We start from the raw sequence: 17,015 nt of genomic DNA, 5'->3' as shown, positions 1-17,015 counted from the left end.
CCCGCCCCCAGCGCCCGCCCCCAGCGCCCGCCCCCAGCCCGCGGAGAGCGGCTCCCTCGGGTCACACGCGGCGGGGCCAGGGAGGGGCAGGCGCGTCCCAAGTGCCGGACGCGGGGGCTGCTGCGGGGGCCGAGGTTCGCTTCTTGCGGGGCTGCTGGTTGGCCCGCGCGCTCGTTTTTAAACAGCGCGAGGGACTGAGCTCGGAACACACGGGGGGTGGAAGAAGGGGTGAAGAACCTAGAGAGGACCGTGACACGGAACAAAAGGCGCCGTATTGATCTAAGTGGAGAAGTTGAAGCGTGGGAACTAGACCCGGTCCACCGTGGGGCCACTGCGTTAGGCGAGGGCTTCCCTTTCAGCGTGGGCCTGCGCCCCACCGCGGCGCACCCAGGCCCGGCCCTACAGTGTTGCCCGCCTCAGGGACTACAGCTCCCAGCCCGCGCCAGGTGCCTGCGCGTGCGGCCTGACGACCTCCGCCTACATTTCCCGGCGGGCCGAGCGGCCACGCTGACGCACGCATGCGCCCTAGAGCCTCCCTCCCGGCTCGGGTTTGACCTACAGCCGCCCGCGAAGATGGCCTCCCCGGCAGTGTCCGGGCTCTCCCGGCAGGTGAGACGCGGAGGCCCCGGCAGCCAGCGGGAGGCTCCCTCCTGGGGGGCCCGCGCCACGCCCCGAAAGCCACGGCGCGGCCACGGCTGGGGGAGCGTGGCCGCCGTCCAGGGCCGTAGGGCCCGGCGAGTGGGGGCGATGCCCGGGGGCCCCGCATCCGCACCCCGGGGCGTCGCGGGCCGGGGCGCGGGGCTGTGCGAGCCTGACCTCGGCATGCTCCGAGCTCGGCCCCGGGGCGCAGAGGCTGAGGGCCCGGGAGCGGGGCGCCCGGCCTCCCCGGGGGGCGAGCCAAGGACACGGCCCGGCCCCAGATCCCCTCCGTCGTGAGGAGACGCGTCGGCGGTCACGGTGGTGCTAAGGGTGTTTGTAAAGCACATCCACATTTTCATAAGGAAAATGAGACAGAAACGTTTGAATGATCGTCCTGGGCTGCTCGGCCCGGAAAGGGGAGCGCTGAGACCCGAGCCCACGGAGTCTCGCGGGAGACGGAGGGTCGTGCCCCTGGCGCTGCGGGCCCACGCGGTGCCTGACCCGGGGCGACCTCTGACAGCTCGCGTAGCTCTTCATACGCCTTACAAAGCCTTCTAACCGTCACAGCCAGGTTTGTGGTAGGCACTGCGGAGTCGGGGTTACTTGAAGGTGACCTGTGCCCCTGCAGGTGGCTTTAAAGACGGGATTCCACCGCCGTCCCTCCCTGGAGGAGACGGTCTCAGGACCGGAGCGGACTCTGCTTCATACCCCTGGCTAATAAGCCTTGTTTTCAGACAGCATTTGGATTCTGGGAAGGCACCTCCCTTGCAAATCATGACTGGAATCCTGCCACTTTGCATTAAAATCCTACTCAAGGGTGGTAATATAAATGCTAAAAGTCTTTTAAGTTTTTTGAAACATGCATTTCATGGAAATTCGTGTTTTCTCTTTATTCTGGAGTGCCAGACTCAGCCTGTCCTAGCAAACGGGCACATCAGTGCAAAGGCAGTTTCCCAAGCAACTGGAGATGGTTCTGCACAGGGAGGTTCACTCCCGGTAAAGAACAGCTCACCCTCATATAATCCGTGTGATGATGCAAAGAAACAGAAGAAAGTAACCATGCCAGAGTCATATTCGAAATGACTTACTGGCTCAAATGCAGAAATTCCTCAAGTGATTTCAGTTTGACCTGCTTCCCTTTGTTTTAAAGGTGCGGTGCTTCAGTACGTCTGTGGCCAGGCCGTTTGCCAAGCTGGTTCGGGTAGGTCAGCTTGTTCGTTGTCATTATAAAGCAGAGATGAGCAGCAACACCGTCAGGGTTTGGACTTTTGTATAGTTCCTGCCTAAACCTTTCTGCACAATTGTGGCTCCCAAAACGTGCTGTGTGCATGGTGCTAGAGAACAAATAATGTTGCATGCCTGCTGTGTGACACGCCCATACATAACCTCTAAATGGGAGAATTTCTTAAAACCTCAGAACAGTGATGGGAAGACTTCACAGGTTACTCAGCTTGGTCCTAGAGCTGCACTGGAACTAAACCTCATTCAGAGCTTGAGCTTCTCCTATATGGCCAAGCGGCACCACCTGGAGTATGTGGCCGTACACCGAGGGCCGTGTGCAGAGAAAGTCTAGTTTATTGTGAAAACCACAAGTCAAGCTTGAGGCTCATGGTAAACTGCTAAAGGCTCCACCGAAGTGAGCTTTGCTGGGGAGGCTGTGAGAGAGACATTCACAGGCTTACTGAGACACGTGTGAAGTGTGCTGGTATATGTTTCATAAACACCTGTTTTTATGACTCTAACATGTTCAAAACTTCTGTCAGTGTTAAAAACCTCCCATACTTGAAACCAAATAGTACTGCATTCAAAGGAAGCAAAGCTCATCCCAAAATTAACGGAATTGATTCTAGATAGTTAAGCTGAAAGGGACTTTAGACACCGTGTCCCCAAAGGCCCTCGTTATAAGACGAGGAAGTGGAAGCTTAAAGATTGATAGACATGGCCAAGGAAATATTTCTAATTTGTTTGAGAATTGCCATTCAGGATAGCTCTCTGACAACATAGTTGAACTGTTCTGTGCTTTGTACAAGATGTGTTTTTAAAATCATAACTATTTAATTCTGCTGTTGACATTGTACTATGATCCTAACTGATTTCCCTTTTCCTTCCTCCCCTGACCCACCCTTTTCTAAAGCCTCCTGTTCAGGTATATGGTGTGGAAGGTCGCTATGCCACTGCTCTTTATTCTGCTGCATCCAAACAGAACAAATTGGAACAAGTGGAAAAGGAGCTTTTGAGAGTAGCGGTAAGTAGCTTTCCTGCTCATTGCTTATTAAATCTGCATTGTTTCCTTTAGTTGTCTGATTGTGCATCCCTAATGAGGTGTGTCTCAGAGAAGAACTGCAAAGAGAGAGAGAAAAACCTATTTGCTGGATTCATGTTGCTAGTGATAGTACTGGGTATTATTCTCAATCTATTGTGTAATAGGTACAAACATGTACATATAAGGATATTAATATTAGAAACCAAGACTTAGGCTAAGAGAAGAAATAGAAATAGGAGCTGATAATATAAGAAAAATTGAGAATTAAAAGACACCTTTGAAAATCCATGCTTGTATTCCAGTATTTCCAAAGTAGTCTTTAGTATATGGTTTTGTTTTCCTGGGAATTTATTTTCGTTATGAAGCCTTTCCTTGGTTTTAACTATTATTTTATTCCCAAGATGTGAGGGGCCATGACTGAGCAGAGCATGCTGGGCAGCAAAATATGTACAGATGTGTGAGTTCCACACTGATAGCAGACTGACAAAGACAGACCGGGAGGCTGCAGGGAAAGAGTTTTCCTTTTATTTTTCAACATGAAAAGAAGAAATTAACCAAGTTAACAAAAGCCCACGTGTAACTTAAGTAGGAGACTCTGCTGTAATTTTCACACGTTTCCTTGCGTCCCCTCCTTTGACTTCTGGCTTTACCTCTGGCAGTAAGTTCTGCATTAGAGGAGGAGAGGGAAACACAGTCTAGTACGTACTCTCCGGAGAAAGTTGTGCTCTTTTTTTATTGTTTTAAGAATTTCTTATAATTTTTAATCCATAGATTTCTAAAGATTTTTTTTTTTTTTTTTTAGTTTTACCATTTGGTGGGATAAAAACCTCACAGGCTAGTTATATAAATATTTACAGCCTGTGTTGATGGGATCAACCCTTACAGTCCTCATAGAGCCACGGCTTGACTGTTGGAGACACATGGGGGGGTCATAGCAAAAGCAGACTAGATGTCACACAGGCCTTTTTGGAGGTGATGAGGGTCACCCACTACTTGTCATGGATTCCCATTTTAAACCTCAACAGTGGTGTTCACAGTGGAGAGAATGACCTGGGTTGTAGACATTAGGATGGGGTTTGACTAAAGCTGGAAGTCAGTGAAGACATGGAGAGGTAGAAAGGAGGCCATTACCTCCAGACTCTATAAGTGAAAATGAGAGGATGCTACAAGGTGTCACTGTCCATTGGACAACCCAGATTCCAGAGTGCTTTTAACATGAATGGGCCAGCAATTTTCTTGGGAAAATGTTGCTTGGAGCCATTCACATTGCAGTTTCTCATTAGATGGCAGTGGATCAGGGACAGGACTCAGGCAGGCACCAGGGACAAGGTGCTCATATAGGAACTGAAAGGTAGATGGAGGAGTGTAACAGAAATAGAAGCAGCCGTGAGCCCCAGAATCCAGACATTTGTGATTGACAAAGTGGAGACAGTGGTCTCATGGTACCTGCACTCCTGTTTCTTGTCCACTCTCCCTCCAAGGCTGATAGAGTTCTCCTAGGCTGGGCTGTTTCTCCTGAGCTCTAAGAGGTAGCACAGGATTGGGGCCAGCCTGAGGCAGAGAGACCCCTCCAGGGGAATGGCACCTTTTTAGGTCTGCACTTGAGTGTTGGCATTGCTAATATCCTCTTAGTATGTGAAAAACTCAAGCAATACCTATATTAAATACATTAAAATGTGCAATGAATTGGATCTTTGGTCTGCTTACTTTTTTTAATAGTTTCTCTTAAAAAGCAAAAATTAATTTTAAGATATTTCATCAAGTGTCTAAGTTTTTCAAGAAAAAGTGTAAAAATCATACTGTGGTATATTATTAAAGGCAGAGAAAATTATTTGATCCTAAAATGTTCTTTGTGCTTTGAAAGTGCTTATTGAATTCATGAAATACATGATTCATAAGAAGTATATGTATGGTGGCTAGGATCATTTATGCTCTAAGGAGTTTAAGAAATTACTTTTTTGCACTTTTAGCAAATCTTGAAGGAACCCAAAATGGCTGCTTCGATTTTGAATCCCTTTGCAAAGCGCTCTGTTAAAGTGAAAAGCCTGAATGACATGACCACAAGAGAGAAGTTCTCTCCCCTCACGTCCAACCTGATCAGTAAGTATTAGATCTTTCTCCCCAAGTCTCTGCATATTTGCTACTGGGAACACAGTCTGTAGGCCAGGAGCATGAGTATCACCTGCCCTAGGCATTGAGACTCTCAGGCCTCACTCCAGCCTGCACCTTCACTGTCTCCCCAGGTGAATTATCTGTGCATTAAAGTTTGAGGAACACTTTCTAAAGATACTGAGATGTAAGAATATCTAATTTCATAGTATTTCAACCTGTGGGGCCACCAGTGGGATTCACATCAACAGAATGGTTTGTAGCCTGGCTGTCCCTCTGTCCTTGAAGACACTTGCCTTCTTTGGTTCATCAGATTGTTTTTCAAATCCCATGGTCGACTCAGAATACAAGCTCCAAAGAAAGTGTATCCAGGTCATCATTTTTTAATATAGACAGTGTTAATTTGAGGATTTGTAGCCAAACATTAAAATCTGTGACATAAATATGAAAATCACATTGCAAGCTGTGATCAAAATATCAAACATTCAAAGAACTAACACCTATCTTTCTCAAACTATTCCAAAAAATTCAAGAGGAGAGAAGACTGACTCCCAAGCTCATTTTACAAGGCAGCATTATCCTAATTCCAAAACCAGATAAAGACACTACAGAGAAAGAAAATTATAGGCCAATATCCCTGATGAACACAGATACTAAAATCATCAATAAAATATTAGCAAATCAGATCCAGCAATACATTAAAAAGATCATACACCATGATCAAGTGCGATTTATTCCAGGGATGCAAGGCTGGTACAATATTGGCAAATCAGTAGATGTGACACATCACACAAACAGAATTAAGGACAAAAACCACGTGATCGTATCAATAGATGGAGAAAAAGCATTTGATAAAATTCAGCACCCACTTATGATAAAAACTCTCAGCAAAATGGGAATAGAGGGAACATACCTCAATATAATAAAGGCCACATACGACAAACCTACGGCCAACATCATACTCAATAGTCAGAAACTAAAAGTGTTTCCCTTAAAATCAGGAACAAGACAGGGATGTCCACTCTCACCACTCTTATTCAACACAATCCTGGAAGTCCTAGCCACAGCCATCAGGCAAGAAGAAGAAATAAAAGGCATCCAGTTGAAAACTAAAAAGGAAAAATATTATTTGTAGAAGGCATGGTACTATATAGAGAGATTCCACCAAAGATTCCACCAAAGAACTACCAGAACTGATAAACGAACTCAATAAAGTAGCAGGATACAAAATATCCAGAAATCAGTTGCATTTTTATACACCAATAATAAACTATCAGAAAGTCAGAAAGGGAAACTAAGAAAACAGTCCCATTTACAGTCACATAAAAAACAACGACTAGGAATAAATTTAACCAAGGATGTAAAACTCCGGTACTTAGAAAATTGTAAGATACCAAAGAAACTGAAGAAGATACAAATAAGTGGAAGCGTGTACCATGTTCGTGGACAGGAGGATTAGTATCATTAAAATGTCCATACTGCCCAAAGCAGTGTGTAGATTCAACACAATTCCTATCAAGATACCAATGGCATATTTCATAGAACTAGAACAAATACTCCAAAAATCCATGTGGAACCACAAAGACCCTGAATAATCAGAACAGCATGGCACTGGCATAAAAACAGACACATAGATCAGAGGAACAGAATAGAAAGCCCAGAAAGAAACCCTCCTTCATGGTCAATATTTGACAGAAGAGCAGGAACATACAACAGGGCAAAGATAGTCTATTCAATAAATGGTTTTGGGAAAATTGGACAGATACATGCAAAAAAATGAAACTAGACCACCTTCTTACGCCATACTCAAGAGTAGACTCAAAATGGATTAAAGACTTAAATGTTAGACTAGAAACCATAAAAATCCTAGAAGAAAACATAGGCAGTAAAGTCTCAAACATTTCTCCTAGCGATATTTTTTCTGATATATTTCCTCGGGCAAGGGAAACAAAAAATAAATGGGACTACAGCAAACTAAAAAGTTTTTGCACTTATGCAACTCAACACCAATAAAACAATCCAATTAAAAAATGGGTGAAGGACCTGAATAGATACTTCTCCAAAAAGGACAGACAGATGGCCAGTGGACATATGAAAAGATGCTCAACATTACTGACCATCAGAGAGATGCAAATTAAACCCACAATGAAATATTACCCCACACCTGTCAGAATGGCTCTCATCAACAAATCAACAAGTGCTGGCGACGGTGTGGAGAAAAGGGAACCCTCATGCACTCTTGGTGGGAATGCAGATTGGTGCAGCCACTGTGGAATGCTATATGGAGTTAACTCAGAAAATTAAAAACAGAACTGCCTTATGACCCAGCCACCCCACTTCTGGAGATATATCCAAAGAAACCCAAAACACTAATTGGAAAGAATATATGCACCCCTATGTTCATAGCATTATTTACAATAGCAAAGATTTGGAAGTAGCCCAAATGCCCATCAGTAGATGAGTGGATAAAAAAGCTGTGGGACATTTACACCATGGACTATTACTCAGCCGTAAAAAAGGAAATCTTACCCTTTGTAACAGCATGGATGGACCTGGAGGGTGTTTATGCTGAGTGAAATAAACCAGTTAGAGGAAAACAAGTACCATATGATTGCACTTATGTGTAAAATCTGAACAAAATACAAACAGACTCATAGATACAGAGAACCGACCGACAGCTGTCAGAGGGGGGAGGGGTTGGGGGGCTGGCTGAAAAGGGTAAAGGTATTAAGCAAAAAATATATAAATATATTTGTAAATCTGTGTAAGACACACCCCTTGTCTATTTAAATGCATGTTGGCGCAGTCTTTTTTAAAAAAAACCACCATTGGATAACAATTGCATCTCTTCCACATTCTTGAAGAACATTAAATATATTTTAAGGCCATAAATTTTGTTTGGGGGTTGAGTATATGCCTTGTGATAACCATTTTAAGTGAGTTTCATGTTACTGAGACGCCCTCACTTTCCCAGATTTGCTTGCTGAGAATGGTCGCTTGACCAGTACCCCCAGCGTCATTTCTGCCTTTTCCACCATGATGAGCGTCCACCGTGGAGAAGTCCCGTGCACAGTGACCACTGCATCTGTAAGTGAGGGGCTGTGGCTGCTGCATTCGCCTTGGCATCCCATGTGTCACATTTTGCAGAACAAAAAAGAAAAAACAGGCTAAAATCAAGAAATTGGGAAAGGTGACTTGTCACATGGGAGGTTTGCTTTTTTCTCCCAGCTTGTGAGCCTGCGCTTTGGTTAGTGCCTTTCTAGCCAATGATTATTCATATGGACTGTAGGCTGGGTTAAGAGGTGTTGGGAAGTAGTGGTTTGTGCTCCAATGTAGGTTAGTTTACTGAAACTAGAGTTCCCAATATTTGGGGTGTAAGTGGGAGAGTGTGGTGCAGACAGGCCCTGGATCTTCCTGACCTGTGGACTGGGCTGTAGTAATAGCCACCAAGTCCTGAGACCCACCATGTGCTGGGTCCTCTTATAATTTATTATTTAATGTCAAAGGTCCATGCACAGTACAAGTATAATCATCTCTATTTTACAGGTGAGGAAATAAGCCCTGGGAAATTAAGTTGTTCTATCACAAACAATAGAGCGTGGTAGGTTTACTCAGTGTCTGCAGCACCTGACTTCATGAGTGACCATTTCCAGTGTCTAAATGATGCTCTATCTACGTCTCCCACAGACAGTTTCAGGGACATCTTATTAAATGATTTTAGAGAGAGAAACCTGGATTTGTTCCACTGATTGATGCATTCAATGGTTGATTCTTGTACGTGTCCTGACCCAGGATGGAACCCGCAACATTAGCACTTCAGGGCGATGCTCTAACCTGGCCAGGGCCAGTTGCAGGGACATTTTAGTACACGCCCTACTGAGAGTCATCACAGCTCGACGGCCACGCTGTCCCCATGCCCAGGCACCAGTGCAAGTCACTCTACAGTGATTAGTTTCCACTGTTTCAAAAAAACATGTACCTTGATTAGTGACTAAGGGCATAGACTTTAGAAATGGACTGATTTCAAACATTGGTGCCAGTTCTCACTTTCTGGTGGGCTTGGATGGGCTTCTTAACTACTCTGAGCCTCAGTTCTCGCACACATAAAGTGGGAGTAACAGCTGCTGGCCTCCAGGGTCATCCAGATTGAAGGACGTGGTGGCACAGAAAGTGCCTCGCCCTCAGCACCCGTCCAAATGGAAGGTGGGCTTATAGGGCCCTTGACCTCAGGGTCTCAGCAGGTAACACTTTGAGTGAACACTGACAGATTTCACCACCACCACCAAAGATACTGATGTTTGCAAAGATGTAAAGGTGGTTTTGCTGCCTTTGGACTCCTAGATGAGTGGGTAGGACTCGTGACAGGTCAAAGGCCTTTCCTTCAGCGAACTCTTCCACACTCACCTGACTGGGAGTAAGAGTCGGGCAAGAGGAGTCCAAATGTGGGGCTGCCTGCCCTGTGTGACAGATTACAGAGCTGTGCTGATGGCAGCAGTGGGCCAGCTGCCCAGGCGTCCTCGGTGGTGCGTCTCGGAGTGGAGAGGGACACCAGAGTGCATGGTGATCGTGGGTCTTAAAGATCAAAGATCCAGGTTACACTGCAGCTCATCATCCAAGGAAACAATGGACTCTAGCCATGGCAGGGTTGTCTCCCCTCAGTCATTTCTCGGTTGCACCGCTAGTACCATGGGCAGCAATGAACCCCATGGAGCTCCCCAGGTGTCCTGGGAGGCAGGGCCCTCCCACACTCCCTCAGCACCAGCACTGATGAGTCTAGACGGGTCCCCAACAGCGACAGCCATTCCCAAGGCCTGTCTTGGTGATGTGTGCGAGGTAATTTTCCTTTACGCTGGGAAGTTTCTGTTGTGCTTTACTGAAATTTAAAAGACGATTTCGTCCTTTCCAGCCTTTGGATGAAGCCACTCTTTCTGAATTAAAAACGGTCCTGAACAGCTTCCTGAGTAAAAACCAAGTCTTGAAACTGGAAGTTAAGGTAGGTTTTTAATTATGTGATCTGTTTCCTCAGGTTAATTTGACACTTAAGATGGTGAGAAATTAGATCTTGCTATATATACTAATTTGCCTATAATGGAAATTTTATATTTTCAGCTTAAATGATTACTAATCCCACTCACAATTTCACTCCTGCCAGTTTTCTGGTTACAATCATGTCTCAGGTTTATGGAGCACATAGACTTTCCAGAGCACTTTTCCTCGTTCCGTTTGGTTAGTGGAACGTCTGTGTTTTTTCACATTTCCAACTTGTGTTCTATCCTAGACTGACCCGTCCATCATGGGAGGGATGATTGTCCGTATTGGAGAGAAATACGTCGATATGTCTGCAAAAACCAAGATCCAGAAGCTGAGCAAGGCTATGCGAGAGGTTTTCTAAGTGTGGATTTTTCTGTCAGTGAAAATCCTTATACTTGGAGCAGCAATAAAGTGCTTCCTGAACAGAACATACTGTGTTTATATTTTTAAAGTGGAAATACAGGAGCCTTATTTTTATACCTTTCTTTCAGTACCTCCCCAGTTTAAAGGTTAAGGGCCCTTTGGCTGGAGAATCTAGTTTGTGTAGATTCTTATGAATTTATGGAAGCTCGTGTCCATTAGGGAAAATAGTTCACCTCTGTTGAAACCCATTTTGTGCCAGATACTATTAAGGGCATAATGTATCACCTCGGTTCCCTGGCCTCTGCACCCAGAGCCTGGGGCAGTGCTGAGCCTGCAAGGGTTTAAGGCACCAGGGAACCAGGCTGGCCAGCGAGGTCTTGGGAGTCTCAGCTATGGGTGCCCATCTCTGGTCAAAGATCCTGGAAGTGGCTCTGTGGACCCAGAATGTGCTGGCCAGGCATGGCAGCTGCCCCCCACTCTCTGCGGCTTCGTGCTTCCTGCCACCTCTCCAATGCTGGATCCACCCCATCCCTGTGCCCTGTGGTCCGTGTTGGCCATGGGGTTGGGTCTGAAGCACTGCAAACGGCTGGTTGGTGCTCATCCGGTTTTTCTTTTTTTTTTTTTTTTTTTTTAATATGTTTTCATTGACTTTAGAGAGAGAGGAAGGGAGAGAGAAAGAGATGTGAGGGAGAAACATCTATTGGCTGCCTCCTGCACATTACCCCGACCAGGGATCGAACTGGTGACCTCTTGGGGCACAGGACGACGCTTAATCAATTGAGCCACACCAGTCAGGACACTCATCCAATTATGCTAACAAATGTTTCCGTCATATGCATTTTGAATTGGTTTGAACCCAAAGGAATTTGTCTTACAATCTTGCCCTCCATGGTATCCCAGTAAGTATAAAGGCAGTAATGTTTTATAAAGGCTCTCAGAGATTCTGGCCAAAAAGATGTCTCCATTCTAGAATCTAGAGTCTAAAGGCAGCTGCACTAACCAGCTTTCAGTGGGGGCCGAGGTGCATGTCAGAGCTGTGCACTTCGCAAGGGGAGGCAGCCGAGCAGTTTCTCACCTGCTGTTCCCCCTCCACCCCCTCTGAATGGCCACATTTCCTCCCCCACCCAGACAGCAGCTGCTCTAGGGGAAGGGGCCCTGACTGCCAGAAGTCACTGTTCTTTGGCCCAAGTGCCCATTGGTCCTGCCAGTTAAGGCCTCTCCAGCCAGACAGCAGGCTGGGAGCCAAAAGGAAGTGAACCTTTGGCCTCTGTGATAATTCCAATTATTCTGAAATGGCCTGAGAAGATTCTACAGAGACCACCTGGCACAGGTGTGGCTGCTGCACTTGAGCTCACAAAGGAGGCCTGACTGGACCAGAACCTTCGCAGCCACGGTGAAGGGGTGACCCCCCGGAATAGGACCCCTCCGGGACTGTAGAGACCTGGGGGAGAGGAAGAACCTCCACAAAGTTCACTCAACAAGTCTGGATAACCTCTCACCAGCCAGGCCCTGCAACTTCCACCGTCTCCAAAAGTCCCGTGAGTCAGAGGAGTGATGCCCTAAATGAGCCCAGGACCTAGGTTCAGCTGCTCTGCTCCCCCACGGGGACACAGGCCTGGTGGCGGAGGCCATAACTCAGAGCCACCCAGAGGGGCCATTGCCATTCCAGCTGCGGCACACCCCAACTTTGAGCCTGGGTCTCTCCCAACTGTCATGGAAGTGGTAACGCCCACGTCCAGGGCTGAGAGAGAAGGTGAGAGTCCAGAGCTTCACAGAGGCCTCAGACGTGCAAAGCTGCTCTTAGTGGTATTAGTTACAGGCTCGGTGACATCTAACTTCTCCGGACCATCTGACCCCAAGGACTGATTGATTAAAATGACACGTAGTGGGCACTGGACAAAGCCCACCTTGTCTTGCCTGCAAAGTCTCCTGCCTCCAAGGGCGTGTTCAGAACTCCTGGTCCCTCAAAGCTCATTATGACTGGCCCCACCAGCCCTCGGGGGAAGCCCCTCCCTAGTATAGGGCCCTCAATCCTGACGTGACAGCCCTGGTCGCAGGGTGCTCTGAGTTCATGGGCGTCTCACGTCAGCTGCCTGACGGCCTAGTGATGCAGGCAGGGCAGGCACCAGTCACTACAGGTGAGGACTGGGTGGCCTGGAGATTTGCTTGGGACCACAAGCTTGGACCGCTGGTGGGTTGCCAGGTCTGTCTTTCCCCTTTTGCTGCTTGTGCCACCATGTCACTCAGCACACCTGGCACCCCAGCCGCCCATCACTGGAGCTAACGAGCCAAGCTAGTCTTAGTTGAGTCCCTGTGTCTCCTCCACTTGTCCCCAGATGCTCCCAATTCACCCACTAACCCAGGTCAGCTGCTCCCTACAGTTTCCCTCCTGTTGACCCAGAGAAAATAGTCCTCCAGAGAACAACTGCCTCAGGTGGCCGTGCTTGGTCACCCTCCAGGTGTGTTGGACAGCAAGCTGGTTCCTTGCAGAGCTACCCTGGGTGGGCCGAGGCCGGCCCTCTGCAGCTCAGGAGCTCTGCAGGTCTGCGAGCAGCCTGGGACCACTCCCTACCCTGGGCTGGGACCGGTACCCTCCACCCAGTGCAACACTGCCCTCCTCGCTGTCACATCGGCTGAAATACTGGCTTCCTCATCGCAAACCAGCCATGTAGTCACCAAGTGTGACACCTGAGGCAGACACCACTTTGGGGCCTCTGGGTACTTTCCCAGGAGCCGGGAGTGACCAGAATGCTGCGTGGCCCCAGTCCAGGCACCTAATGTTTAGCGAGCACAGGGCCACCCAGCGAGAGAATCCACTTCCCAGCCTCCTTGCAGTATCTGATCGTGGGGAACTAAGTCCCAGCAGATGGAGAGGGACAGGATGTGTGGCCTTGCTGGACAGACCTCAGGAAACTGCTGCTGTCCTCTGAGCTGGCCCCTTGTCCTCGGGCTGGGCACAGGGGGTGATGGGAGCTGAGGCAGCCACACATCAAGGTCAAAGCCAGGTGAGTTCAAGGGCAGAGCCATTGCCAGCCCTGATCACAGACCTCTGGGCTGTTAACACGAGGGAGAAATAAACCTCTCTCCCTGAAGCCACGGGATTTGGGCCTCTTAAGTCTCAGCAGCTGAGTCTGTTACCTGCCAGCACTCCAGGTTCCCACAGACCCACCTGCCCTCCTCCCCACCCACCTCCTGACTGCAGAGGTCCACACTGTACTCATAGGCATCACACATAGTAAACCCATAAACCAGCAACTTCTGAGACACGTGGCAGCCGATGGACCATTCATCTTCCAGGGACCCCTCCTGCTGTAATACCGCCCAAATTCTTCAGAATCAAGCCCAATGAGCTTCCTGTTGCTTGAGCACTGGAGGTAGGGGGAGTGATGAAATGCCTCAAACAGCGCCCTATGCAGTCACGGGAGACTAACCCAGGGACCTGTGCACAGTGATCTTCACAGCGCTTTTCACCAAGCGACATCTGAAAGCAACCTAAACATGTAGCCATTCAGAACTGTTTAGGAAATGAGGGTAAACTGACAATGGAATACTGGGCAGTCCACATATATGTATTTTATATATATATATATATATATATATATATGTATGTATGTATGTATATATATTACATATATAGATTCTTCCACAACTTGACTGTATTCACACACACACATACACACACACACATATATACGGAGAAAGAGAGGGAGGGAGGGAGAGGGGGAGAGAGAGAAATTGGATTTAAAGCAATAAAAACAAGTGAGCCCTAGCTAGTTTGGTTCAGTGGTTAGAGCATCAGCCTGTGGACTGAAGGGTCCCGACTTCGATTCCAGCCAAGGGCACATACCCTCGGTTGCAGGCTCGATCCCCAGCCCAGGTTGGGGCACATGCAGGAGGCAACCAATCGATGTGTCTCACATCAATGTTTCTCTTTCTCTCTCTCTCTACCCCCTGCCACTCCCTCTGAAAAGCAATGGAAAAAATATCCTCAGGTGAGGATTAAAAAAAAATTGAGATGATGTATATAAATTACGTAACTGAACTGCCTTCACAGGAGACATGCTCAATGCATATCAGCAATTAGATCGGGCTCAATGCCCAGTTGGGGGCGTGCAGGAGGCAACTGATCAATGACACACTCTCATCATTGATGTTTCTCTCTCTCCCCCTCTCCTTTCTGCTCTCTGAAATCAATAAAGATATATTAAAAAAACACACACACAAACAATAACAAGAGCATCTGTAACGTGCACACACACACAGGACAATTAGAGCAATAATGGCATCACATGCTAACATCTATTTTTCTGTGAAAGAGCATCTCCATTAAGTGATTTTATTTTGTGTTTTTCTGTGCTTGCTGAATTTTCTGCATTAACAAGTGTGAATTCTGTAATTAGAGGGAAAACAATAAATATTCTAGGATAAAATAGTGCCTTGATTATGTTGGCTACTAATTTTGCTTAAACAGGTATTATTCACAGGTTTTATATGATTCCTCCATGCATCAGGCTGTGCCGGGGGACTCGTCAGTCTCAGAGAAAACTGGGTACAGTTTGGGAAAGTGATTTATTATTTTCTTTGTTTTTAATGACATGTAACTTATTTTTTAAAACTTTAAATAATGACCAAGAAAATGGAATAAAATTTTTGTTTTTCAAAAATAGCACCTACTGGTTTAAAAATGGCAGATATGTTGTTTTAGGGTCAATTTTTTAAATGTACTATAACAATTCAACTAGTGTCCAAGCCAAAGAGAACTGAAATAATCTGATCATCTTAGATAAATCAGGATGAAACTGGGAGGAACTGCCTTAAAACCTGAACAGGAGAAAATGCCATCACTCATCCATGAAAACAGGTGACAGTAGTATTCAGTGCTGGTTTGCTAACGGCACCTGGAGTTAGCAGTGGAGGTTTGAGTGTGCGGAGCTGTCTGTGGGACCACCTCTTGGTCAGCCAGAGAGTCCCTCTGAGCGTCTGTGAGCCAGTCCCGGCTCCCTGCCCTGCCCCAACCCCCGCCCACAGCCCCACCATTGCTCATGCTACACAACATGGACTTCTCATGATCTTGGAAGTCCTCAGACAGGGAACCGATTCCAACTTCATGCTAACACTTGTCTGAAGAAGGCACAGGAGAGCTGAAAGGGTATTGGTTTGGTTTTTTAAGTTTATTTTTGCATAATTTTCCTTCCACAACTGTAGCCTTATCTGTCGGCCCAGAAAGGAGGTGGGGCAGAAAGAACCCAAAAGAACCCACTGTACAGCTGGCTTTCCTCATTTTATTCGTGAGCTGTGTGAACTTAACCCATGGGTCAGAATGACCACGGTTGCCTGGAAGAGACTGTTTTTAGTTTAAGATACACAGGAATAGTGATCTGTACTGATGTCACTACTGGTTCAAAGAAAGAAAGAAGAAAGAAAACCCGCAGTTACCATGATCTGAATCGGTAAAAGTTAACATTTCATACACAATAAGGTGCCAAAGAAACACTCCAACAGCAAAGCTAACCACAGCTTCTTTAAACAGAAAAGAAGCCTAATGTTTGGACCCCCCTTCATCCAATTTTAGACAAATACATAATTCTACAATTTACAACAGTGTCTAGTAATTTTTAGAACTCCACTGACATTACATACCAGACAATATAGTCTCCCTTTATGGAAAATGAAACAGTACCAATATTTGGCAACAAAAGTATATTACAATCAACAGGACATTCCTCAGGGAGGGCGGCTGAGTCCTACGGGGCAGAGCTGTGAGGGGAGCCCTTCACCGCCAGCCCTGGGACCACCGGAAACACCAGGAACTCACATCAGGGTTGATACAGTCTCCTAACTGGAGTGAAGCCGTATTCAGCTGGCTTTTGTCCCGATTTTGGAACCACCAGGGGGAAGTTGACTGGCTGCTTCATTCCCACCCACAGCCCTACTGCTGCCCCAGTCAAGAGGGTATGGGGCTAAGAGAAGGGAATGGACCTATGCTGGTACCAGAGCATAGGTGAGGGACCAGAGCTCAGGTGTCCTGGTGGCCTGGGATAGCCTCCCCAGGTGACGAACAAGAAGCTCTCCAAGCAGCTCTGCCTTTGGGAACAGTCAGCTACATCCACATGGACAATTCCTTGAGGGGACTGCAGATTACTTGTGTGACCACAGATTCCAGGAAGCTTCTGGAAAGCACAGCTCCCCATGCCCCTAGAGTCCAGGAAGCCATTTGGACTCCAGCATTCACAGATCTCAGTCCACCAAAAAGCGATTTCTCTGCAGTTGGCAGCATTGAGCAGCATGCAGCTTGTGGACAGAAACATTGAAAACCTCTCACTCCCCAGACGTCCTTTCAAGCTATGGCCCTAAACTTTCCACAAACAGGGATCCACATGCAACAACCCCATCACACCAGGACCTGACTAGTCTCACCTTGGCTAGTTTCACCACCTGCTGAGAGAGGCTCAGGCCCCCAGATGGCTACCTTCCCAAATGACTCCTGAATGCATCTCTTGGAGTTTAGACACTGCGTTTCATGGGGTTTTGCATTCCATTCCTCCCTAGCTGGCCTGCAGGGACATTTCTGGTGGCCAAGTAGAGAAGGCCTGTGCCCCAGAAACAGTCT

At 47.1% G+C, this 17,015-nt stretch overlaps 1 protein-coding gene across 1 annotated transcript; it reads left to right on the top strand.

The window, feature by feature from the left end:
* The first annotated feature begins 558 nt into the window (after positions 1-558).
* Positions 559-10,470, top strand: ATP5PO (ATP synthase peripheral stalk subunit OSCP). The gene is made up of 7 exons (XM_016218291.2): positions 559-609; positions 1,790-1,840; positions 2,774-2,884; positions 4,873-5,002; positions 7,986-8,098; positions 9,918-10,004; positions 10,290-10,470. The coding sequence occupies exons 1-7, from the start codon at positions 574-576 to the stop codon at positions 10,401-10,403; spliced, it is 642 nt and encodes a 213-aa protein (XP_016073777.1). The 5' UTR covers positions 559-573; the 3' UTR covers positions 10,404-10,470.
* Positions 10,471-17,015: the final 6,545 nt, after the last annotated feature.

Source organism: Miniopterus natalensis, chromosome 6, assembly GCF_054644295.1.
Source record: "Miniopterus natalensis isolate mMinNat1 chromosome 6, mMinNat1.hap1, whole genome shotgun sequence".
In the NCBI taxonomy this organism is placed as follows: Eukaryota; Metazoa; Chordata; class Mammalia; order Chiroptera; family Miniopteridae; genus Miniopterus; species Miniopterus natalensis.
This window is presented reverse-complemented; position numbering and strand designations above follow the sequence as displayed.